General features: G+C 44.3%; 1 protein-coding gene across 1 annotated transcript in view; it reads right to left on the bottom strand.

Moving 5' to 3' along the window:
* LOC124047707 (laminin subunit gamma-3-like) overlaps positions 1-27,745 on the bottom strand; it is a 187,714-nt gene that overhangs the window by 81,604 nt on the left and 78,365 nt on the right. The window contains 3 exon segments of the mRNA XM_046368013.1: positions 3,005-3,241; positions 16,392-16,511; positions 16,693-16,829. Of these exon segments, the coding sequence (XP_046223969.1) occupies positions 3,005-3,241; positions 16,392-16,511; positions 16,693-16,829 (494 nt within the window).

The raw sequence follows: 27,745 nt of genomic DNA, 5'->3' as shown, positions 1-27,745 counted from the left end.
CCTATGATTACAGAGTCCCGCAACATGTTTGTACAGTATTATTACGTGCGGTATGTTTGTAGGAATGAATAAATGCATCAGTCATATCTTATGTTCACCGTATGAAATGTATCATGGGATGTTTGTGTTAGTAATGGGAATGTGGAAGCTGTCTGTTGGACATACAGCTCCTACTCTGTCCTGTGTGTGAATTTGTTATATTTGGGCAAGGTATATCCGCTATATGTCCTCTGTGTCTATGAGTTAGTGTTGACAGTATATGACATTTCCTCTGTATGTGAAAAAAATGTGTGTCCAGTCTATGGACCACACAGACCTCTCCCCCTCTACAGAGGTCCTCGTTCCCCGGCCCCTAGACAGCCATAGTTATAAAAGGAGACAATTACAAACACAGCCTCACAGCCCCCCGGTAATGGAGCTGCTGCTCTGCTGCTGTGTAGCGATAAGCAGGGGTTGATGTGAAAGTGAGAGAACTCTCTGCCATGTCTTCCCTATGGAGCACTGTCCATTTTGGTTCTAATCAGAGCCGGACAGAGCCAGAGACACTGAGACTGTAATTAAGGAATGCTAGTATGAGAGGAACATCATCAGATGACCAGGAATCCACTGGAGATCTGTGTGTGGTTTGTTTTACTATCTTTGTGGGGACCAAACAATGGATTCCCATTCAAAATCCCATTTTCCCTAACCCTAAACCTAATCCTAATCCTTAACCTATCCCTAACCTTAACCTCAAACCCCTAACCTTAACCTTAACCCTAAACCGAACCCTAACTCCTAACCCTAAACCTTACCCTTAACCGTAACCCTAATCCCAATTCTAACCCCTAACCCTAAAATAGCCTTTTACCTTGTGGGGACCTGCGAAATGACCCCAAATGTTCCTTATTTTACTATCTCTGTCAGGACTTCTGATCCTAACAAGGATAGTAAAACCAAACACACGCACACATACACAGATAGATAGAGACACAGAGGGGCGGAGAGGAGAGCCTCCCGGGTGGCGCAGTGGTCTACCAGAGACTCTGGGTTCGAGCCCAGGCTCTGTCGCAGCCGGCCGCGACCGTGAGGTCCATGGGGCAATGCACAAGTGGCCTAGCGTCGTCCGGGTTAGGGAGGGTTTGGCCGGTAGGGATATCTTTGTCTCGGGTAAGGTGTTTCCTCCGACACATTGGTGCGGCTGGCCTCCAGGTTGGTTTCGCACTGTGTTAAGAAGCAGTGTGGCTTGGTTGTGTTTCGGAGGACGCTTGGCTCTCGACCTTTGTCTCTCCCGAGCCCTTACGGGAGTTGTAGTGATGAGACAAGGCAGTAACTACTAACAATTGGATACCACGAAATTGGGGAGAAAAATTTACAATTAAAATTAAAAATTAACATTTTTAAATTAAAAAAGAGGGGAGGAGAGAGAGATGAGGAGGAGAAGAGAAAATAGACAGAATAGAAAAGAGAGGATGAAGATGAAGAGAAGAGAACCAGAATACACAAACATGTATCCTGTTTACACATTTAGAACGAAAAGTATCCACCCCTTGTGTCTCCCCACAGTCTACACTGTAATGGAGAACAACAAAGGCTAACTCCTCCAACACTATTTAACATGTGGGCATCAAGCACCCCCAAGTCTCTGAACACCCCTATCCACCCCCCTACTCCCTGTGATTATAAATGATCCTGGTGTCTGCTGGAAACACAGCACCCACTTATCCTGGCTAATACATTCAACACATTCACACAACACATGCAGGCTCACAATCATAACATACAGCATGCTATCTGTCACTCAGAGTACATAGCCAGGGAATGGGGAAGTGTGTGTTGTGTTATTGTCTGCAGTCAAATGACACAAACACAGGCATGGAAAAACACACACACAAACACACACACACCACTCCACATCCCCAGCTGATCCATCTCAACGTAACCGTGTGGAGCCAGGAAGAGAACTCCAGCAGGAGGGGATGTGTGTGTGTGTGTGTGTGTGTGTGTGTGTGTGTGTGTGTGTGTGTGTGTGTGTGTGTGTGTGTGTGTGTGTGTGTGTGTGTGTGTGTGTGTGTGTGTGTGTGTGTGTGTGTGTGTGTGTGTGTGTGTGTGTGTGTGTGTGTGTGTGTGTGTGTGTGTGTGTGTGTGTGTGAGAGAGAGAGAGTGTGTAGGGACAGATATCTGTCTCTCTAATGACGTGTGTGGAGTCTGTCTCCATAGATGGCCCACTTAATGACACTCCTTTCCCCAGGCCCCGCTGCTTTAAGGGACCAAACTGCCCCTTCCCCAAGGGCTGGAGGACAGGAGGGAACTCATTAAGGCTTCCGCATGCTTCGGTTTGGCTGGCGCCTAGTCCAACTCGGATAGGTGAAGTGAATGAATCTGCTCGCCTACTCCCTAAAAATACCTTTGCTTGAAAAAGAAGTCAACATTTATCTAAGATAACTCAAGAAGTCTGTCATTCATTATTTATTTTTTGCAGAGGATATCTTAATCGCGCAATTTTACATCTAACTAAGATGATTGGTGCAGTATTTCTCAAGGGATAAAAATTGCATGAAAAAGTAGTCCATTATTGAATGACAACAAACACTTAATTGAAGAATCCTTACTGTTGACCCATGACAGATGAAAGTGTGTAGACTTTGGCTCCAAACTTCGGCTTGGCTCGAGAAAAAACATGTTTTGCATGAACAGCAGAAAAGAAACCGTCCCTAAATATCGTCATAATATATGCACAAACTGTGACGAACTGTTTTGAATGGGAAGAATAAGGACACCTTTAGTGGTGGACAGTAACCAGAAAGGACACGACTATGTCTGACACAAAGTCATAAGGCAGATTCCATAGTATCTCAATCCAGATAGGGCTCATATTGCCATGAAGATGGTACTGTTCATCCACACAGCCTGAGGACTCTGTATGTGTGACATGTGTAATATCATGTATAGCAGCACAATGGTAGAAGCCTTGTAGTATGTCATACACATATGCACACATGCTATACACATATACCAAACTCACATATGCACACCTCAGCTAATGTTGCCGCCTTACACAGGTTTTTACCTGAGAGTGAAGGTGTGCTGGGGAGCGAGGCCCGGCTGGTGGACAGGTCCATGTTGGGGTGAAAGGTCAGCTGACAGGGTGGTTCCCGATCCTTCCAGGAGCACTGTGGCACTGTGAGGTACTGGGCCTCGGCCGTGAAGGTCAGGGAAAGGAGCTGGCCGTAGCTCAGGAGATGGTTCCCCAGGAACCTCTCTACAGGAGGGAGGGGAGACAGACAAACAAACAGACATGCTTTTAGCTATCTCACATCCTCCCAGAGAGAAAGAGAGACAGAGAGAGAGAGAGAGAAAGAGAGACATGTCAATAAGTCCCATTGAGAGAGAGAGAGAGAGAGAGAGAGAGAGAGAGAGAGAGAGAGAGAGAGAGAGAGAGAGAGAGAGAGAGAGAGAGAGAGAGAGAGAGAGAGAGAGAGAGAGAGAGAGGAGAACCTCTTATCATTACTGTGTGGGATTTAAATAGTTTTGTGTTTGTGTATGTTTGCAAGTGTGTACATCTGAGAGTGAACTAGTAAGGGATTGATTTAGTATGAGTGTGTGTTTGTACGAGTGTGTGTAAGTGTGAGAGAGAGAGAGAGAGAGAGAGAGAGAGAGAGAGAGAGAGAGAGAGAGAGAGAGAGAGTGATTGTGTGTGTGTGCATGTATGGTAAAGTGTGAGGGCCGAGGATCTTGTAGCCCACATCACAGTGGGAGTCTGGCTGTAATTACCCTCATTACAGCACATTAACACCACTTCAAAGACACACACACACACACACACACACACACACACACACACACACACACACACACACACACACACACACACACACACACACACACACACACACACACACACACACACACACACACACACACACACACACACACATTCCAACCACTTTTCAAACCAGCACACTCACAGCATACAACATCATCAGCAGCCAGGGAGCCTCTAATAAAAAACAAATTGGAAAAACTATCCCTGAAATATACAACATCTTGAGTTATGGGTGGGTGAGGTGAGAGACTCAATAAAATGGTGTTTGTGGAAATATGTAAAAATAAAACAATAATCAATATGCTAAGAGGAGATGGATAAGCATCCATTATTCAAGATTGATTGCAGCAATAAAAACAGCAGTGCACTTTTATAAACAAGGCAGATATTTCTCAGTAAGGCAATCCGAAACAGCATAATATGCCACAGTGTGAATGACACTGCAGCATACCTGGGTTCAAACTATTTGAAATCTTAAAAAATGCTTTGAGCATTTGCTTAGCCTCCCTGGAGTGACAGTTGGGCTGGGCTGGGCTTGTACTTTTGGGACTTTTCTATTTGTGCTATTGCAAAAGGCAAGCTCAGTCATATTGTATTTGAACCCAGGTCTGTGCCGCAGCAGTGCAACCTCCACTATCAGGCTGAGGTTGTGTGTTTTGAGTGTATTTGTGTGCGTCATGTATTCTGGTCTCTGCTGGTATTGTTAGGGCTGCAGTGGATGTCAGAAGGTGATCCTGTGGGTGGTACCCGAGGCTGCAGTCTGACCACACACACACACACACACACACACACACACACACACACACACACACACACACACACACACACACACACACACACACACACACACACACACACACACACACACACACACACACACACACACACACACATCAGACTGATGGTCTGATGGACTGGGTTTATGGGCTGATGGTCTGATGGACTGTGTTTATGGGCTGATGGTCTGATGGACTGGGTTTATGGGCTGATGGTCTGATGGACTGGGTTTATGGGCTGATGGTCTGATGGACTGGGTTTATGGGCTGATGGTTGACCTCTGATCCTACAGTTTGTTTAGAGTTGTAATGTTATTTACTGTGTGACAGGCTACAGGTTTGCTCTGCTTTAGGATATTTGGAGGAATTTTGAAGAGCATTATAGGATGATGTTGAAGAGGTGATTCACCTAGTACGGTTTGTGTCATATTTCAGGGGCACAACTTTGGTTTTAGAAGTGTGGGGGGGGACATAACCTAGCAGGGGGTCTGGGACTCCTCCCTCAGATTTTTTTGGGGCATCTAAAGCTAATTTCCTATATTTCTACTAGGGCTTTCCCCGACCCAAAACAATATTTGTTGCCAAGAGTAGTCTTTTTTTGACCAATCGATTGGTCGAAATTGTAAAATGTGTATTTTCCCATATATTGAAACACACGATGTATTTGAATAAAATCAACGATATGACGCTTTAAGCATGCTGTTTGATTAAATAACTAAGACACACAAATTAATGAAGAGGGAGCCAGAGATCAAGATAGCGTAACCAGACAAAAAAACTGTTCCCGACCCTCCTTCTCACGCTGATGCTGGACTTGGCAGATTCTGCTGTTATGCTCCTGAAGTTACCATAATAGGCTAACGCACTGGCTGGCAATCTATTCCATTTGGATTGCCAATTTGTCTTACCATTTCCACTAATCTGTAACTTTTATTGCCAACTATGTAAAAAAAAGCCTACATAAATCCAACACATAAAAACATTGCAGCCTGCAGGTAGAAAATATACTGATAAAAATAAACATCTTATAAATCACATCAGCTATACGCATGTCATGTCTGAAACTAACTTGAAATATTGTATCAAATATCATCTTGGTTGCCCAGAAACTTGCGCTAGCCAACTTGAAACATTGTATAACATATTCTGGGCCCTCAGAGTTTGGGCCCCCAGTGACCTTGGGACAGACACAGCTTTCAGCTGGTTGTGCAATGGATAAGAAGTAATTAGGTATTACATTTTTCCCTTTCATGCCAAGTGGTTAGCAAAGGGAGAAACCTGGAAATATTTTTCGAATATTTTGAGAAACTATTGTCATTCTCAATTGATTCTAATAACAGACATTGTTTACTTGCTGTTTGTGAAGAGACATTTATTTGAGAAGCTCCACAGCTCACTAGTGGTGGTGAGTAAACTCTAAGGATCGGCCACTTTTTTTCAATTTTCGCCTAAAATGACATACCCAAGTGTAATTGCCTGTAGTTCAGGCCCTGAAGCAAGGATATGCATTTTATTGGTACAATTTGAAAGGAAATACTTTAAAGTTTGAAGAAATGTAAAAGGAACGTAGGTGAATATATATATATATATATATATATATATATATATATATATATATATATATATATATATATATATATATATATATATTATTTAGGCTTTATTTAACTAGGCAAGTCAGTTAGGAACAAATTCTTATTTTCAATGACTGCTTAGGAACAGTGAGTTAACTGCCTTGTTCAGGGGCAGGCAGAACAACAGATTTTTACCTTGTTAGCTCAGGGATTCAATCCACCAACCTTTCGGATATTGGCCCAATGCTCTAACCAGTAGGGTACCTGCCACCGCTAATATAACACATTAGATCTAGTAAAAGACAATACAAAGAAAAAAAAAACACATTTTTTGTACATTTTTTTGTACCATCATCTTTGAAATGCAAGAGAAAGGCCATAATGTATTATTCCAGCGCAGGTGCAATTTAGATATTGGCCACTAGATGGCAGCAGTGTGTGTGCAAAGGTTTAGTCTGATCCAATGAACCATTGCATTTCTGTTCAAAATGTTGTATTAAGACTGCCCAAATGTGCCTAATTTGTTTATTAATAACTTTTCATGTTCATTGTGCACTCTCTTCAAAGAATAGCATGGTATTCTTCCAGTGTAATAGCTACTGTAAATCGGACAGATCAGTTAGATTAACAAAGCTTTTTGCCAATATCAGATATGTCTATGTCCTGGAAAATGTTCTTGTTAATTTCAACCTCATGCTAATCGCATTAGCCTACGTTAGCTCAACCATCCCGCAGGGAACCCAATAATCCTGAATAAGTTAAGAAAATCAGAGATACTATCAGACATTCCCAAATGGGCACATTTATAGGCCTACATTTGCGCACAGCCAGGTAGACTAGTCCTACAGTACTTCTACACAGTATGTGTAATCAGGTGGACGTCCTTACTCAACATTGACAGGAGCAGGAACATTGACATTGGTGTCAAACAAAATACGATTAATAAATTGACAAAACTTCTCACAAGTGTAGCATAGGTTGTGGGTTCTGCAAAACACATGTTCACTCCGACAATGACAACGGTAAAAGACAGTAATAATAATATCACGAATGCATTAACAGAAATGACTGTACCTAAACAAACTTTGCAGATGATAAATTATGGGAATTAATGGACGGCTAAATGCCGGCTATGACTGGTGATATATGTAATGGGGAATTGATAGACACAGCAAACAATGCACACAATGAAGTTATGAAACAATGAAAACCCACGAAATGGTGGCAGAAAGACGTGCCTTGTGCATCTGAGCCACAATCCTTATTTTCTTGGACTGTGGCATCCCTGCGGCTTCCTCAATGGATTAGTCCACTGAGACAGGCACAAATCACGCAGGTGTCCATGTGCCATGAAGAAAAATCTATTTGTAACTGCTCGACTAAAAACAACTAATGTTTTCAATACAGATCCCTTTTGTCATGCAGTATTCCATATTAGGCATGCAGACCTTATGAAAGTTGCACTGTATACTCTTAATCTTTTTAATAATTCAAATCTAGTGATACATAACTTGACCTTTCTGCCATCCATTGTGACATGTGGGAGCTAGAAATGCTTAGCAGCTAGAAATGCTAGATTGAACAGGTTCTTCTGACAACAGTCTCCAGTATCAACATTTCAAAGCAAACATAAACAGGAACAAGGGAGAATCTGTAGACATGCTAAAAAATGATGATAAAAAAACATACTATTTGCCAGATTTCAGCCAGCCTTCACAAGACCATAGCATATGCAAATATTTCACCTTTTGTGCTTTCCACCTTCATCAGAGGACTTACATTTCTGAGTGCATAATATTCAGTTTCACTGGAATATAGTATGTTCTGTGGATGGTCTTAAACTGCAGAAATGTATGTCTGAGATGATATGAACATGACTGGGCATTTAAACATATCTGTATAGATTCATCATCATCAATAGTGTCTCTCAGGTCTTCCTCATGTTTTTATTTGACATGTTATGTTTTGTTGGGAAAAGCTTCTACCAATCATTTTGTTACAGTTTGGAAATCAACTTCAGAGGTTTGTCAGACTAACTTAAAATAGATTAACATTTTAAGCTTCTGGCTTGTCCAGTGTTTGCTGCTTAGAGAGAATAAAGTATCTGCAAAAGATCACCTCAGCGCTGTCACAGACTGGTCTTCCCCGGTGGCCTGACCCTGCTGAGACCACAGTCAACATATCATCCTGCTCAGATGAGGCATGACAAAGAATTACCTCAGAGTTAATTTATTCATTATATTATCCAAGAAAGTAATCAATGGTTCAAATAATTGAAATGACCATTATTCCCAGTTGCCGACCCATCAACTCAAGGTGGAACTTTGTATCCATTCACTGATATACTGCAAAATTCACCTGAGCTCCGTAGACTGGTCTTCCCTGGCTTTCTGGCTCTGCTGGGACACCTGTCACCATCTGAGCCTGCTAAGCCATGATGATCATAGTGTTATGTACTGACTGTGCACCATGACAGTGTAGCCTGTAGAGATGTTTATACTGTGGCAGTGTGACAAGTAAGGAATTAGCTAGGGGAAGTGACAGATCAATAATGTTACATTGCTAGACTATCAATCTTCAATCATTTGGCCTCTGGTCTCATTGTTTGATTCAGGTGTAGTGTGATTGAGGCAAAAATGATAGTTAAAGTTGGTGAGCTAGCTAGCTAGCTAATGTTGGACAACTTTTGGCTAGCTCTAATGGTACATCAACTGGGGAAAACTAGCCAAAATATGTGACCAGCTCAATTTGAGCTGGTCAGCTCAACCATGTTCCTACATGTGTTGAAATCGTGTTTTTTTATTTTTTTACATTGGCCAAAGCAGAGACTCAGAACTAGAAAAGGGTATTTCATACACTACACTTGAGGAACAACAGGAAAGTAATTATACTTTGGAAGTTGATAAACTTGTAACCTCACTTTTGAGAAAATTGCCTTTGAATGTTTTGGAACACCTATTATTGTTAGCTAGCTAATAGTACACTAACTTAAAATGACTTTCTGACAAAATTAGAAACGTGTAATATCTGAAAATTAAGCTAACTAGACTAGACGCTTCTCCCTCTCTGTCATGGATGCCATGGTTTGCCTTAGTTGGTAGATGTTTTATACAAGAGCCTTCTGTGTGTTCTCTTTTCGACTCCATCTGCATGTTTGCAATCAAACGCCAGAATTTTTCTCGATCTCCTGTCATACTCCATCTAGCTATCATACTCTAATTCCACTGATTTCAAAACTTTGTCTCCCAGAAAGTGGAGAACAGCACTTATGCAGTTCTACTACGTGAAAAAAGATATCACGTAGTAGAACTGCATACTGACCAGCTCATGTTATAGACAGAAGCGTGCTACATGGAAGATCATTCACCTCTCGGCATGTCCAGCCCACTCATTCGGCTGGACAGCCTAGTGGTAAGAACGTTGGACTAGTAATCAAAAGGTTGCAAGATTGAATTCCCAAGCTGACAAGGTAAAAATCTGTTGTTCTGCCCCTGAACAAGACAGTTAACCCACTGTTCCTAGGCCATCATTGAAAATAAGATTTTTTTTCTTAACTGACTTGCCTAGTTAAATAAGAAATAAAAAATAATCTCAGACTATCATGGCTAGTGGGAAGGTTGCAATCCTTTTCTGTGGCTAAACCAACGAGGCTCGTAATTTAACAATGTTATTTGTATTTACAGATGCATACACATTTGTTATTAATGTACATGAAAGTTCACATGTTCCAGAGGGCATTTCTGCCCAAACATAAAAAAGTTTAGGTTCAAATGGCTCTCCTGTGAACTAGTGACGCGCGACATAGGCACTTCCTGAGTCACATATGCCATTGTACCACTAACGTGGATTACTATTAATGGGTTTGTCACAGGAGAGAAACAGACAAGAGATAACAGAGCACCACCAGCCAGTTCTGTGAGTCAGAACAACATTGTTTTCAGCTTCCACTCAATGTGCACGCAGTGAGTGCGGGTGTGTTGTTTTCTGTGCGTGTGTCTGTGTGTGTAGGTCCGTCTGTGTGTCTGTGTGTGTGTTTTGAATGTGCCTTTTCAATCTCTGTGTGTCTGTTATTAAGTGATGTGCTCAACCTGAACTCCACTGACCCCCTTCCAGGGACAGACAAATTCTCTGCCAAGATGCCTGACGTCCCAGTGACATTTGATGAACGGTAGAGGAGTCCTGCGATCGATCGATCGACTATCTCCAAACTAATTAATCAACTCTATTTCAACTAGATAGCCGTCGTCTCACACAAACAACTTTAAGTCCCATGGAGGCCTCTAACTGACATTGACTGCCGTGCAATGGGCATGAAAGCAATACGTGAACAGAAAAGCTTTAACTTTACCCAGCAGAGAGAGAAAGAGAGAGAGCGTGTCCGCGAGTCTGGTGACCTACTCTAAACACTACACACACACACACACACACACACACACACACACACACACACACACACACACACACACACACACACACACACACACACACACACACACACACACACACACACACACACACACACACACACACACACACACACACACACACACACACACACAATTTGCCAATATAGCAATGTTTTCTTCTCTAAAAACACCCCAAAAACAAAATCTACTTTGTGGGTGTAATGGAGTCTGATATGGTAATGTACAGCTAATGAGAGTGCGCCAGTGATGTTAAGTGGGGGTCATCGAGTTAGATTATCTTGAACATTCTAAAGTCAGAAAAAAATAAACGTTCTCTCACTGTCAACTGCATTTATTTTCAGCAAACTTAACATGAGTAAATATTTGTATGAACATAACAAGATTCAACAACTGAGACATAAACTGAACAAGTTCCACAGTGATGTGACTAACAGAAATGGAATGATGTGTCCCTGAACAAATGGTTGGTGAAAATCAAAGTAACAGTCAGTATATGGTGTGGCCACCAGCTGCATTAAGTACTGCAGTGCATCTCCTCCTCATGGACTGCACCAGATTTGTCAGTTCTTGCTGTGAGATGTTACCCCACTCTTCCACCAAGGCACCTGTAAGTTCCCAGACATTTCTGGGGGGAATGGCCCTAGCCCTCACCCTCCGATCCAACAGGTCCCAGACGTGAGATCCGGGCTCTTCGCTGGCCATGGCAGAATACTGAGATTCCTGTCTTGCAGGAAATCACGCACAGTACAAGCAGTATGGATAGTGACATTGTCATGCTAAAGGGTCATGTCAGGATGAGCCTGCAGGAAGGTTACCTTATGTCTTTCCTGTAATGCCCAGCGTTGAGATTGCCTGCAATGACAACAAGCTCAGTCCGATGATGCTGTGACACACCGTCCCAGACCAGAGTACAGGCCTCGTTGTAATGTTCATTCCTTCGACAATAAACGCGAATCTGACCATCACCCCTTGTGAGATAAAACTGCAACTCGTCAGTGAAGAGCACTTTTTGCCAGTTCTGTCTGGTCTGCCTTACAACAGGCCTACAAGTCCTCAGTCCAGCCTTTATCAGCCTATAAGTTTGAGCACTGATGGAGGGATTGTGCATTCCTGGTGTAACCCTGGCAGTTGTTGTTGCCATCCTGTACCCGTCCCGCAGGTGTGATGTTCGGATGTACCGATCCTGTGCAGGTGTTGTTACTGTTGACCATCCTGTCCCCCTGTCGCGCTGTCTTAGGCGTCTCACAGTACGAACATTGCAATTTATTGGCCTGGCCACATATGCAGATGCACATCTGCATCTGTCCTCTTGCCTCCTTGCAGCATGCCTAAGGCACATTCACGCAGATGAGCAGGGACCCTGGGCATCTTTCTTTTGGTGTTTTTCAGAGTCAGGAGAAAGGCTAAGTTTTCATAATTGTGAACTTAATTGCCTACTGTCTATAAGCTGTTAGTGTCTTAACAATGGTTCCACAGGTGCATGTTCATTAATTGTTTATGGTTCATTGAACAAGCATGGGAAACAGTGTTTAAACCCTTTACAATGAAGATCTGTGAAGTTATTTGTATTTTTACGAATGATCTTTGAAAGACAGGGTTCTGACAAAGGGACGTTTCTCTTTTTGATGGGTGAAGGTTTGTCCTGAACGTTCTGGGGCTCACATCCAATCAGAGATCATGGTGGTGGTTAGTCCTGAATGTTCTAGGGCTCACGTCCTGCGCAGAGGCAGCCTGTCCAGGAATCTTGGCAGGAACGTTACTGGAGAGGATGTATACTGAAACTTCTCCCACTCTCTCCCTCGTCCTTTTGTGCTTACCCTCCTCTCTTCCATGTCTCTTTCTCTCCTTTTCTCCTCTCCATTCCTCTCCTGCCGGTATGCTCCCTCTCTCCCTTCTCCCTCCATATCCATTCCTCTCCTGCCGGTATGCTCCCTCTCTCCCTTCTCCCTCCATATCCATTCCTCTCCTGCCGGTATGCTCCCTCTCTCCCTTCTCCCTCCATATCCATTCCTCTCCTGCCGGTATGCTCCCTCTCTCCCTTCTCCCTCCATATCCATTCCTCTCCTGCCGGTATGCTCCCTCTCTCCTTTCTCCCTCCATATCCATTTCTCTCTCCTTATCCCCTTTCTCTCCCTCTCTCCCTGTCCAGCCTATTTATGTGAGAACCTGCCAAGCTGAGGTGATGGCAGACTCTGTGGTGGCGTTCATGTCGAGTGAAGCTCTTAATGACCATCTCTCCCTTCAACCCCCCCCCCCCAACATCTCTCCCAATGGCAGAGAGCTGGATTGGATCTGAATTCACCAACCGGGTTTGATTCCCCCAGGGAATCTCAGGCTCATGAGCTGAAAGATTACTTACTATTCAATCACATTTCATTCTTCCTAGACTGGTGCCCCTTCTCGGCGAGCCCTATAGGAGTGAAGGATGGAGATGAGACCCACAAGTGGTCCTTGGGTTATGTTATACAGTGTAAAACCAGTCACATAATCCTTTGACTGGTGCCCACTCGAGCATAGCCCTCGAAAGGATCGAGATGGAGATTGATCACATATGGGATCTGATTCTTTGGATCCTGAAGTGAATGTCATAGCCTGCTCTCCTGCACCAGCCACATGCTCACTGGCCCCATTGAGGCCAGACATATAAAGGATAGAACTGCATGTCCCTCTCTTGACATTCTGAAATATACCTCTCTTGGGGACATGTCCCTCTTAGTTTTCTGGGTTAGTAGTATGGCCTGGTGTAGATAGGGAGATGGACCATGACCATGTCAGGCACTAAGGCACAGGTGTCTGGTTCTGGATCAGGGCCTGTTGGACCCTTGAGCTTGGAGGATTGGAGAGGACTAGCACATATCCCGCATTGCTTCAGTGAATGTCCAGCAGTTAAAAATGGAAGCTATGTCAGTGAGGCTGGATTAGCAAGGCTGTTGAAGAAAGTGGTGTTGGCTTGGAATCCATGATAGAATCTGTTGACAAGTGCTCTGTCGTCATAGGAACGTGACCTTTCTATTATGTGTCAGCTAGCAGCAATATTTTCTTTGCCAAGAGGATGAGGACAAGTGTGGTGGTAAATGAATTGGATAGAGGACCATGTATTCACAAACTCTTTCTTTCTCGCTCTCGCATTCTCTCTCTCTCTCGCTCGCTCGCACTATCTCTTTCACTATCTCTTTCACTGCCTCTTTCTGTCTACCTCTCTGACTTTTTCTCTAAGTCCCTCTCAGCCTTCTCTCTCTCTCTTTGAAAGACTCCAGCTGAACTTCCCTGGATAATGCTCTGTGATCTGGGCTCCTCCATTGTGTGTCGGGATTGTGTTCTTTGGCACTGCAGTTTCGCCTGCAGTTTCGCCGGTATTTCTGGAAGTCGGGAAGAAACACGTTGATCCCCAACACTTCCATCTGTTTTCATTACACTGAGAAGCCAACTGATCTGATTCTAGACATTTAAGCGACAGACGTAGCCCGAGACACACTGAAATAGGTGACAAATAGATTAATACGAAATTGCTTTCCCTCTGCGTGTTGTTTGGTAGCGGTGCATTGTCACTCAGAATTATCCGACACTTTAGTGAGAAAGGCTGCAGGAGGATTACAACAAATGAGAGAGAGAGAGAGAGAGAGAGAGAGAGAGAGAGAGAGAGAGAGAGAGAGAGAGAGAGAGAGAGAGAGAGAGAGAGAGAGAGAGAGAGAGAGAGAGAGAGAGAGAGAGAGAGAGAGAGTATTTTATCATTAAAGCAGTGTGGCAATAGATCTCCGTATTTTACTACTTGACAAAACAACACCAACAAGCTCTGTTCCCGGCGAGATAAGGGGATGGCCACAAGGCAGCTCCCGGCGAGTTTGACCACTAATCACTGTGTGGTGGCCTGCAGAGGCACTGGAGTGATGGACGAGCTTCAAGAAAACAGAGAACTAAACCAAACAATAAATAAACAAACAAACTAAATATATCCAAGTCGACTTAACGACATATAAGTAACTCTAAAAATATCCCTGGACCAAGTGAACCAAAGCATCTTCCCTCCGAGGCGTCTTCTGTGATCTCAGGCTTTTCATACATAAATAGACAGATGCCTGTCTGAATTAACTTGTTTAGTGTGATCAGAGAGCTTGAACATGAAACCATCAGGATGTTTTGGTAGTTAATGGGATTTCTGCTGTTTCTGGTTCTCTTTATCCCTCTCCCTGTTGGCTGCTGCTTCGCTGGGCTGGGTCCTCGGTGCACTGTGTAGCCAGACTGAGCTGAGCCAGGCCAATTTCCCCTTTGTTATTCTTCCAGCTATGGCCAAGACATCCAATTCCATCAGGCCTTGTCTCTCCTACTGATATATAGCTGAGTCCCAAATAGCACCATATTCCCTATTAAGTGCACTACTTTTGACCAGGGTCTATAGGGTACTGTAGTGTACTATGTAGGGAATAAGGTGTAATTTGGGACACAGTCATAGGGAGAGCCTGTAGCAGAGCCAGCTATAACTCCTCTCTCCTAATGGTCGTGTTAAGAGTCTGCTGTGACAAAATGGTGTTGCAGCATGTGCTTTATGACCTTATGGCTAACGTTATGAGTTATTGTTTAATCGAACAAAGGAATGATCTCGAGCAACAAGCCAAGGGTATTAAAGGTGGCAGACGGTAATATGATTTACATATTTACATGTTAAAAGACCAGCGGGTGTCTGAGCTCTCTCTAAGCACAAACTGTCTTTGTGTAATCTTTCCTCATCCTGGAAGTGCATACAATTCTCTTATCACTCTAGGGCCCAGATCTGCTCCCATAACTCTATGGCCCAGATATTATCCTATAAACTAGAGCCCAGAATGTCTCCTATAACTCTAGGGCCCAGATCTTCTGCTATAACTCTAGGGCTCAAATATTATCCTATAAACTAGGCCCCAGATCTTCTGCTATAACTCTAGGGCCCAGATACTATCCTATAAACTAGAGCCCAGATCTTCTCCTTCTGGGCGGTAGGTAGCCTGGCGGGTAGGAGCATTGGGCAGGTAACCAAAAGGATGCCGGATCAAATCCTCGAGCTGACACTGTAAAAATCTGTCGTTCTGCCCCTGAGCAAGGCAGTTTACCCACTGTTCCCAGGGAACCAATGATGTGGATGTTGATTAAGGCAGCCCCCTGCACCTCTCTGATTCAGAGGTGTTGGATAAAATGCAGAAGACACATTTCAGTTGAATACATTCAGTTGTACAACTGACGAAGTATCTTTCTTTCTTTATTTTCCAATGAACTCCAGGGCTCAGATCTTCTCCTATAACTCTAGGGCTCAGATCTTCTCCTATAACTCTAGGTCCAGATATTCTCCTATAACTCTAGGTCCAGATATTCTCCTATAACTCTATGGACCAGATCTTATCCTAATATAACTCGAGGGCCCAGATCTTCTCCTATATCTTTAGGTCAAGATCTTCCTCTTTACTTCTATAGACCAGATGATCTCCTATAAACTCCATGGTCCAGATCTTCTCCTATAACTCTATGGTCCAGATTATCTCCTATAAACTCTAAGGCCTATATCTTCTCCTATAAACTCCAGGGTCCAGATCTTTTCCTATAACTCTATTGTCCAGATGATCTCCTATAAACTCTAAGGCCTATATCTTCTCCTATAAACTCCAGGGTCCAGATCTTCTCATATAACTCCATGGAACGGATCTCCTATAAATCAATGGTCTAGACCTGGCCAGGTTTTATGTTTGGGAAAACTCCAGGTCCTACTCATATCTCACCTTAAACGTGACATCAGCTCTCTTTGTGTATGTATGTGTGTGTGTGTCAGCTCTGTCTCTCTCACCTGGAGCTCTGTAGAAGCCGAGATCATCCTCACTGAGTGGTAGCATGTAGACATCCCCTTCCTTCCACAGCAGAGGATACTCCTGTCCCCCGGAAAACTGTCCTGACCAGCCATCTGTGTCTGCAGGGAGGGAGGGGGGAGGAGGAGGAACATGGCAGAATGACTCAGGATGATAACCACAATATAAGGACTTCATAATTAGCTGATATCTTATGAAAGTCATTAGCTGGTTATTAGCTGAATGCAGTACTTTCAAGATAATCATGATTGGCTGAAAAAATATATATGATTGGCTGAATACCTTCAAGAAAGTCCGATGTGATGTTGACAGCTGCATGGTGATTGGACGATCTGCAGGCCAATGAGTGTCTGAAGCAGAAACAGGGCGTACATCCAGCTGGATTGTTCTCTTGCAGGTTGAAGGAGCCTGGCTTACACCTGCACACACACACACACACACACACACACACACACACACACACACACACACACACACACACACACACACACACACACACACACACACACACACACACACACACACACACACACACACACACACACACACACACACACACACACACACACACACACGGACAACGTGACAGGGAACATTTTAATTTACTGGTCATTTGAGAAGTGCATTGGGTGCATATGGGTCAGAACACGCAGCTTGTGTAATGAAGCAGCCAATACATTTTCATTTACAAACATTTGCCAAAAAGCTATTCGCAAGAAAATACCAGTTGAAACAGCGCACCTGGGAAAATACCATTCTAAACAGCGCACCTGGGAAAACACAATTCTAATTAGCGCACCCGGGAAAACACCATTCTAATCAGCCCACCTGGGAAAACACCATTCTAAACAGTGCACCTGGGAAAACACCATTCTAAACAGCGTACCTGGGAAAACACCAGCCTAAACAGCGACCCTGCGAAAACACCAGCCTAAACAGCGACCCTGGGAAAACACCAGCCTAAACAGTGACCCTGGGAAAACACCAGCCTAAACAGCGACCCTGGGAAAACACCAGTCTAAACAGCGACCCTGGGAAAACACCAGTCTAAACAGCGACCCTGGGAAAACACCAGCCTAAGCAGCGACCCTGGGAAAACACCAGTCTAAACAGCGTACCTGGGAAAACACCAGCCTAAACAGCGCACCTGGGAAAACACCAGTCTAAACAGCGACCCTGGGAAAGCACCAGCCTAAACAACGACCCTGGGAAAACACCAGCCTAAACAGCGACCCTGGGAAAACACCAGTCTAAACAGCGCACCTGGGAAAACACCAGTCTAAACAGCGTACCTGGGAAAACACCAGCCTAAACAGCGACCCTGGGAAAACACCAGTCTAAACAGCGCACCTGGTAGCAATTCCATATGTGACAGAGATTAAAATCTCTTTTAGAAACTTAGAAAGAGGGGGAATCTAAACATGCAACAACGAGGATGGGTTACTAATATGACTAGGATTGTGCCTTTGGCTTCTGCACAACAAATTGAACGTTGATATGAAAACCAATAGAACAGGAGATGAATGGAAATACATTTGCCAAAATCATATAACTATCCCTGTTTATACAGCAATAAATAAAAGCATTCAAAATACTCCACAAGAAAGCATGACTTAGCCACAGAAAAATTGAGGATTGCCTTCTTTGAAAAAATAACTCTTAGGCCTATGCCTTTTTGGGAAGCCCGCAATTTGGGCAGCGAGCTTGGCAGTAGGCTTAGCTGATTATTGAGTTGCGGCTGTCAGTGAAAATCATCTAAAATATGTCTGAAGATAATGTGTCTTGAGGCCTATGCCCTTTTTGGGAAGGGAGGCTGGTGATCTCGCATTAGTTGACTTTTAGCTTTTAGCTTTATATAATTTTAATAAAAACATGTATGATTAACAGGACAATGCTTTAGAGAAATTAAAACTTATCATTGAAATGAATCTGTTCCACAAAATGCACACATGAAAATCACAAGTGGTATGCAGAACAATAGAAATTGTAGGATAAATTGTAAGCTTCCCCAAACTTGAAACTTGAAGTCTTTTTAAAAGACATGCCTCATAATATGAAATATAATATTCAGGTTTCAAAGAATTAAGTATTTTTTCAAAATACATACTGCCACCAGATCACATTGTAAAGTGGTGGCTGATAGCTTGTTGCCTGTACTTTAATGATGAATGGGAGGCACTATTCAATTACCAGTTGAGAAATTAAAAGAGCAGCTCTTTTTAATCATGCACCAAAACTGTTTTTAACACATTATTGAATTTAGAATTGTTGTGCAATGAATGGGCTGAAGAAAGCACATGTTTTACTCCAGCAGCACCCAGCTCTGTATGCTGTGATTGTGTTGGATAAATAAGATATATAATGAATAACGAAAATACACACAGGCCAATTTAATTATACTAAATGATGAAATTAAGTTATAGACCAATAAGCATGATGTATTTACATTGACTGGTATTTCCATCAATTAATAAAAAGCATTATTTCGCAATGGATTTTTAAAAATCAATGTCAGTTTGGCCGGCAACAGTTTTTTTACTGATATTTTTGTATTTATTAAAGCCGCCATTTGCCAGCTAACGGAAAGCCTGACATGCACGCACAAAACATATCGTCATTATATGCTTCGTCATTGCACTCCTGTGCTACTTTACCCACTGTTTCTGTGTAGCTTGTTGTAGCTAATCTCTCCATATTGTGGAGCAAGCTCAGAGACCATCACTAGGCCATGTGAGTCTGTGTAGATGAGAGAATCTGCCAAGTGAACATGTGTTGCTGTCTCTGTTGCAGTGTTGAGGCCAAGGAGGAGGCCAAGGCCAATCACCCCACAGCTGGTATCACACTGTGATACACTACCATGACCTCCAGACAGACTGCTGTAGGGGAGACCACTGGTGTGTGTGAGTGTGTGTGTTGGTGTCTGGGTGTGTATAATTCTTCTATATTTTTTCAATATTTTTTAAACCTCAACTCCAACATACTCTCCTGCATCCCGCCTCACCCAATGTGGTACAGTTCTCCTATTTTCTTTACTTTAGAATTGGAACCCCCAAAAGCAGCTAGCTAGCTAACTAGCTACTAGCTAGTAGTCAGCTAGTCACTGCTAGCGGTCATCAGCTAACTTTTGGCCCAGACAACTCCTTCGAGTCTGCACAGAGCGATTCAACCCAGAGAAAACCGGACTCTTTTCCCCACATCCACGGACTCCTACCGCAAGCTCTGAACCATTTAGCCTGGAGCTAGCCAATGCTAGGCCCATCTCCCTGCTAGCTGAAGAGGTCCATCAGCCACTTCCTTGGGCTACAATACGTATTTTGCCAATTGGCCTGGATCCCATTTACTGCTGATACGGAGCCCCGCCGATTCTTCACGACTGGTCCACCGACTTAATCCACCCGAAGGGGATTTCAACAGGCTTCTCCGTCACGACATACCCTGAATGCCCATCTGCTAGCCACAGCCAACTAGCTGTCTAAAGCATATCGGACTGTTGGCTGAAGAGGTCCATCAGCCAATTTTCTTGGGCTACAATACCTATTTTTGCCAATTGGACTGTACCCTTTTACTATACGGAGCCCTGCCGATCCATCACGATTCTTCTGCCAACGTAACCTCCCGAGGGGGCTACAACTGACTCTTCCATCGCAACGTCCCCCTAAGGCCCTTCTGCTAGCCCGGCCCGCAAGCTGTCTCCAGCCTGCTTAGCTACTCACTAGACCCCATGATCACTCGGCTACCCATGCCTCTCCCTAATGTCAATATGCCTTGTCCATTGCTATTTTGGTTAGTGATTATTGTCTAATTTCACTGTAGAGGCTCCAGCCCTGCTCAATATGCCTTAGCTAACCCTTTTGTTCCACCTACCACAGATGCGGTGACCTCACCTGGTTGAAATGGTGCCTCTAGAGACAATACCTTTCTCATCGTCACTCAATGCCTAGATTTACCTCCACTGTATTCACATCCTACCATACCCTTGTCTGTACATTATGCCTTGAATTTATTCTTCCGTGCCCAGAAACCTGATCCTTTTACTCTCTGTTAAGAACGCACTAGATGACCCGTTCTTATAGCCTTTAACCGTACCCTTATCCTACTCCTCTGTTCCTCTGGTGGTGTAGAGGTTAATCCAGGCCCTGCAGTGCCTAGCTCCACTCCCATTCTCCAGGTGCTCTCATTTGTTGACTTCTGCAACTGTAAAAGCCTTGGTTTCATGTATGTTAACATTAAAAGCCTCCTCCCTAAGTTTGTTTAATTCACTGCTTTAGCACACTCTGCCAATCTGGATGTCCTAGCAGTGTCTGCCACCAAAAACCCTGAAATATCCATCCCTATCTATAACATTTTCAGACAAGACAGAACTGCCACAGGGGGCGGAGTTGCAATCTACTGCAGAGATAGCCTGCAGAGTTATGTCATACTATCCAGGTCTGTTCCCAAACAATTTCAGCTTCTACTTTTAAAAATCCACCTTTCCAGAAACAAGTTTCTCACTGTTGCCGCTTGCTATTGACCACCTTCTACCCCCAGCTGTGCCCTGGACACTATATGTGAATTGATTGCCCCCAATCTAACTTCAGAGTTCGTACCGGTAGGTGACCTAAACTGGGACATGCTTAACACCCCGGCCATCCTACAGTCTAAGCTAGATGCCCTCAATCTCACACAAATGATCAATGAACCTACCAGGTACAACCCCAAATCAGTAAACACGGGCACCCTCATAGATATCATCCTAACCAACTAGCCCTCCTAATACACCTCTGCTGTCTTCAACCAGAATCTCAGAGATCACTGCCTCATTGCCTGCATCCGTAATGGGTCTGCGATCAAGCGACCACCCCTCATCACTGTCAAACACTCCCTAAAACAATTCAGCAAGCAGGCCTTTCTAATTGATCTGGCCCGGGTATCCTGGAAGGATATTGACCTCATTCCATCAGCAGAGGATGCCGGGTTGTTCTTTAAAAGTGCTTTCATCACCATCATAAATAAGAATGCACCATTCAAAAAATGAACCAGGAACAGATATATCCCTTGGTTCACTCCAGACCTGACTGCCCTTGACCAGCACAAAAACATCCTGTGCCGTACTGCATTAGCAACAAATAGCACCCACGATATGCACATTTTTAGGGAAGTTAGGAACCAATATACACAGGCAGTTAGGAAAGCAAAGGCTAGCTTTTTCAAACAGAAATTTGCATCCTGTAGCACAAATTCCAAAATGTTCTGGGACACTGCAAAGTTTATGGGGAATAAGAGCACCTCCACCCAGCTTCCCACTGCACTGAGGCTAGGAAACACTGTCACCACGATACATTTTTCTATGCCTGGCCATGCTTTCCACCTGGCTACCCCTACCCCGGTCGACAGCCCTGCACCCCCCACAGCAACTTGCCCAAGCTTCTCCCATTTCTCATTCACCCAAATCCATATAGATGTTCTGAAAGAGATGCAAAATCTGGACCGCTACAAATCAGCCAGGCTAGACATTCTGGACACTCTCTTTTTAAAATGATCTGCCGAAATTGTTGTAACCCCTATCACTAGCCTGTCCAACCTCTCTTTTGTATCGTCTGAGATCCCCAAAGATTGGAAAGCTGCCGCGTTAATCCCCCGCTTCAAAGGGGAGACACTCTAGACCCAAACTGTTACAGACCTATATCTATCCTACCCTGCCTTTCTAAGGTCTTCAAAAGCCAAGTTAACAAACAGATCACCAAACTATTTCTAATCCCACCATACCTTCTCCACTATGCAATCTTGTTTTCGAGCTGGACATGGGTGCACCTCAGCCACGCTCAAGGTCCTAAACGATATCATAACCTCCATCGATAAGAGACAATACTGTGCAGCTGTATTCATCGACCTGGCCAAGGCTTTTGACCCTGTCAATCCCCACATTCTTATCGTCAGACTCAACTGCCTTGGTTTCTCAAAGGACTGCCTCACCTGGTTCACCAACTACTTCACAGACAGAGTTCAGTGTGTCAAATCGGAGGGCCTGTTGTCCGGACCTCTGGCTGTCTCTATTGGGGCACCACAGGGTTCAATTCTCGGGCTGACTCTTTTTCTGTATACATCAATGATGTCGCACTTGCTGCGAGTGATTCTCTGATCCACCTCCACACAGACGACACCATTCTGTATACATGTGGCCCTTCTTTGGATACTGTGTTAACTAACCTCCAGACGAGCTTCAGTACCATTACAACTCTCGGTTCTCATTTAAAATTTGTGGACAACTCCAAATAGGTGTCTGGTTAGATTGTAAACTCTCCTTCCAGACTCACATTAATCATCTCCAATCCAAAATTAAAGCTAGAATTGGCTTCCTATTTCGCAACAAAGCATCCTTCACTCATGTTGCCAAACATACCCTCGTAAAATGGACTATCCTACCGATCCTTGGCAATGTAATTTACAAAATAGCCTTCAACACATGTTGGAGGAAATTATGGTTGACTGGTCTCGATCTATGTCATGCATAAATGATAAACTTACAACTTATTATGAAATAAATAGAGTGTGAATTTGGTTTTGGCTACAAAACATATGGGAATTTAGAATTCCTCTAACAACACTCTACTCGGCAAATTGGATGCAGTCTATCACAGTGCCATCCGTTTTGTCACTGAAGCCCCATATACTACCCACCACTGCGACCTGTATGCTCTCGTCGGCTGGCCCTCGCTTCATATTCGTTGCAAGACCCACTGGCTTCAGGTCATCTGTAACTCTTCTCAGCTCACTGGTCACCATAGCAGCACCCACCTGTAGCACTTGCTCCAGCAGGTATATTTCACTGGTCACCCCCAAAGCCAATTCCTAATTTGGCCGCCTTTCCTTACAGTTCTCTGCTGCCAATGACTGGAACATATTCCAAAAATCACTGAAGCTGGAGACTCACATCTCCCTCTCTAACTTTAAGCACCAGCTGTCAGAGCAGCTAACAGATCACTGCACCTGTACATAGCCCATCTGTAAATAGCCCATCCAACTACCGCATCCCCATACCATTATTTTTTTTTCTCCTTTGCTCCCCAGTATCTCTACTTGCACATTCATCTTCTGCATATTTATCACTCCAGTGTTAAATTGCTGGACGTGTGTGGTGGTGTGTGTGTTTGTGTGGCTGTGTGGCTGTGTGTGTAGGGGAGTCAGTTCGTGTGTGTGTGTGTGTGTGAGTGAGAGTGTTGGGGGGAGGTTCTGTGTGTCTTAGTGGGTGTTTGTGTGGGTGTGTTGTTTAGAAACAGGACTATGTAAGAGAGTCCTTGTTCAATGAAGCATGAAATAATACACAACACAACAAAATAAACATGCCAAAAAACTGTGAAGAATAATTCAACACTGGAGACATTGTGGTTGCGTGTTTGGCTAAGTTCAAACTAGTGATTTGTCTGTGTTGTGTCTGTCTGGTCAAATCTTAGAGAGCAGAAGAAAAATGATAAAATATGGGTGTAGAGAGGGTTAAGTACAAACAGAAAGTCTAAAAGAATCATGTTTCCCCAGTCTTTTCAGAAGCATTATGACTAAAAAGGCCCCAGAACACATCACATTGAAACCAGTGGAGGCTCCTCAGAGAAGGAAGGGGAGGACCATCCTCCTCAGTGAATTTCATTAAAATAAAAAGTGAAAAAAAGTGATGCTTTTTTAGATAGGACGATACTAAATAGATTCACATGTCAACCAAATAGTAGATTAAAACACACATTTTGCAATAAAATGGTCTACAGTAGCCTCAACAGCACTCTTTAGGATATCACCATGGTGTAGCCGGAGAACACTACCTTCAGTCTTCATCTGGGTACATTGACTTCATTACAAAACCTAGGAGGCTCATGGTTCTCACCCCCTTCCATAGACTTATACAGTAATTGTGATAACTTCTGGATGACCTCCTCCAACCTATCAGAGTTCTTGCAGCATGAACTGACATGTTGTCCACCCAATCAAAGGATCAGATAATTAATCTAATAATGAAAGCATTAGCTACAGCTAGCTACCACTGCAGTGCATAACGTTTGAAAGAAAGACAAGTTTTGAACAAATGTATTTATTTAAAAATGAAGGAGAAGCAAGAGAGAGCTAGCTATATTTCATAGTATATTTTTCACTTTCACCTAGCTAGCGAAGGCAGCTAGCTAGTTTAACATATGTTAGCTACACTGGATCTCTTCCAAGCTTTTGGTTTTAGTAATTATGTGATCATGCTGTTTGTATGTGGCTGTTATGAAAGTTAGCTGTGTTTGCGTGTGATCAGGGGTGTATTCATTCCACCAATTCTGTTGACAAACATTTCTTAAAAGGAAGCAAACAGAACCAAACGGGGATAAACATACCTGAATTTGTCGAATAGAAGCTCTCGTTTTCAACTGTTGGGCTAATGATTACACCCTAGATCCGCTAGATGCAGGCAAGAGTGTGCAAGGCGATATTGAATTGGTCAATGTTTTGTTACCTTCTTTAATCATATTCTTCTCTCGACATTTTTACATTGTACATTTTAGTATTTTAGCAGACACTCTTATCCAGAGTGACTTAGCTAGTGCGTTCATATTTAGACAGCCAGATGGGACAACTGCATATCATAGGCAAAGAAAGTACATTTTTCCTAAATAATGTAGCTATTGGTTATTTTGTGTGTGTGTGGGGGTGTGTGGGGGGAGGGTTGAGGTGAATAGGACGATGATTTAATATACTGTTTGAAGAGATAGGGTTTCGGATGTCTTCGGAAGATGGGCATGGACTCTGTTGTCCTACCATTGGGTGCCTCGACCTGTGTACCTACGTTGTAAACTTTCATTCGTAGGCCAGGTTGTAGCAACCTCATGATTAATATAGGGAAAATGTGAGTATCATGTAGTAGTCTAAACCTATCGATGTTACATTGACTAGTGACCGGAAGGTTGTAAGTTCAAATCCCCAAGCTGACAAGATACAAATCTGTTGTTCTACCCCTGAACAGGCAGTTAATCCACTGTTCCTAGGCTGTTTTGAGGGAGAGTGCAATTGTCATGCTGGCATCCAGGAATGTCTATCCAGAGCTATTTCCAGAGAAATTAATGTGAATTTCTCTACCATAAAGCTACCTCCAAAGTTGTTTTAGAGAATTTGACAGTATGTCCAACTGGCCTCACAACCACAGACCATGTGTATGGTGTTGAGTGGGAAAGCAGTTTGCTGATGTCAACGTTGTGAACATAGTGCCCTATGGTGGCGGTTTGGTTATTTACATTTACATTTAAGTCATTTAGCAGACGCTCTTATCCAGAGCGACTTACAAATTGGTGCATTCACCTTATGACATCGAGTGGAACAGTCACTTTACAATAATGCATCTAAATCTTAAAGGGGGGGGGGTGAGAGGGATTACTTATCCTATCCTAGGTATTCCTTAAAGAGGTGGGGTTTCAGGTGTCTCCGGAAGGTGGTGATTGACTCCACTGTCCTGGCGTCGTGAGGGAGTTTGTTCCACCATTGGGGGGCCAGAGCAGCGAACAGTTTTGACTGGGCTGAGCAGGAGCTGTACTTCCTCAGTGGTAGGGAGGCGAGCAGGCCAGAGGTGGATGAACGCAGTGCCCTTGTTTGGGTGTAGGGCCTGATCAGAGCCTGGAGGTACTGAGGTGCCGTTCCCCTCACAGCTCCGTAGGCAAGAACCATGGTCTTGTAGCGGATGCGAGCTTCAACTGGAAGCCAGTGGAGAGCACGGAGGAGCGGGGTGACGTGAGAGAACTTGGGAAGGTTGAACACCAGACGGGCTGCGGCGTTCTGGATGAGTTGAAGGGGTTTAATGGCACAGGCAGGGAGCCCAGCCAACAGCGAGTTGCAGTAATCCAGACGGGAGATGACAAGTGCCTGGATTAGGTCCTGCGCCGCTTCCTGTGTGAGGCAGGGTCGTACTCTGCGGATGTTGTAGAGCATGAACCTACAGGAACGGGCCACCGCCTTGATGTTGGTTGAGAACGACAGGGTGTTGTCCAGGATCACGCCAAGGTTCTTAGCGCTCTGGGAGGAGGACACAATGGAGTTGTCAACCGTGATGGCGAGATCATGGAACGGGCAGTCCTTCCCCGGGAGGAAGAGCAGCTCCGTCTTGCCGAGGTTCAGCTTGAGGTGGTGATCCGTCATCCACACTGATATGTCTGCCAGACATGCAGAGATGCGATTCGCCACCTGGTCATCAGAAGGGGGAAAGGAGAAGATTAATTGTGTGTTGTCTGCATAGCAATGATAGGAGAGACCATGTGAGGTTATGACAGAGCCAAGTGACTTGGTGTATAGCGAGAATAGGAGAGGGCCTAGAACAGAGCCCTGGGGGACACCAGTGGTGAGAGCGCGTGGTGAGGAGACAGATTCTCGCCACGCCACCTGGTAGGAGCGACCTGTCAGGTAGGACGCAATCCAAGCGTGGGCCGCGCCGGAGATGCCCAACTCGGAGAGGGTGGAGAGGAGGATCTGATGGTTCAGAGTATCGAAGGCAGCCGATAGATCTAGAAGGATGAGAGCAGAGGAGAGAGAGTTAGCTTTAGCAGTGCGGAGCGCCTCCGTGATACAGAGGAGAGCAGTCTCAGTTGAATGACTAGTCTTGAAACCTGACTGATTTGGATCAAGAAGGTCATTTAGAGAGAGATAGCGGGAGAGCTGGCCAAGGACGGCACGTTCAAGAGTTTTGGAGAAAAAAGAAAGAAGGGATACTGGTCTGTAATTGTTGACATCGGAGGGATCGAGTGTAGGTTTTTTCAGAAGGGGTGCAACTCTCGCTCTCTTGAAGACGGAAGGGACGTAGCCAGCGGTCAGGGATGAGTTGATGAGCGAGGTGAGGTAAGGAAGAAGGTCTCCGGAAATGGTCTGGAGAAGAGAGGAGGGGATAGGGTCAAGCGGGCAGGTTGTTGGGCGGCCGGCCGTCACAAGACGTGAGATTTCATCTGGAGAGAGAGGGGAGAAAGAGGTCAGAGCACAGGGTAGGGCAGTGTGAGCAGAACCAGCGGTGTCGTTTGACTTAGCAAACGAGGATCGGATGTCGTCGACCTTCTTTTCAAAATGGTTGACAAAGTCATCTGCAGAGAGGGAGGAGGGGGAGGGGGAGGAGGATTCAGGAGGGAGGAGAAGGTGGCAAAGAGCTTCCTAGGGTTAGAGGCAGATGCTTGGAATTTAGAGTGGTAGAAAGTGGCTTTAGCAGCAGAGACAGAGGAGGAAAATGTAGAGAGGAGGGAGTGAAAGGATGCCAGGTCCGCTGGGAGGCGAGTTTTCCTCCATTTCCGCTCGGCTGCCCGGAGCCCTGTTCTGTGAGCTCGCAGTGGTTATGGCATGGGCAGGCATAAGCTACGGA

Source organism: Oncorhynchus gorbuscha, linkage group LG11 (genome assembly GCF_021184085.1).
Source record: "Oncorhynchus gorbuscha isolate QuinsamMale2020 ecotype Even-year linkage group LG11, OgorEven_v1.0, whole genome shotgun sequence".
NCBI classification, from domain to species: Eukaryota; Metazoa; Chordata; class Actinopteri; order Salmoniformes; family Salmonidae; genus Oncorhynchus; species Oncorhynchus gorbuscha.
Note: the sequence above shows the minus strand (reverse complement) of the source record. Positions and strands in the feature narration are given on the sequence as shown.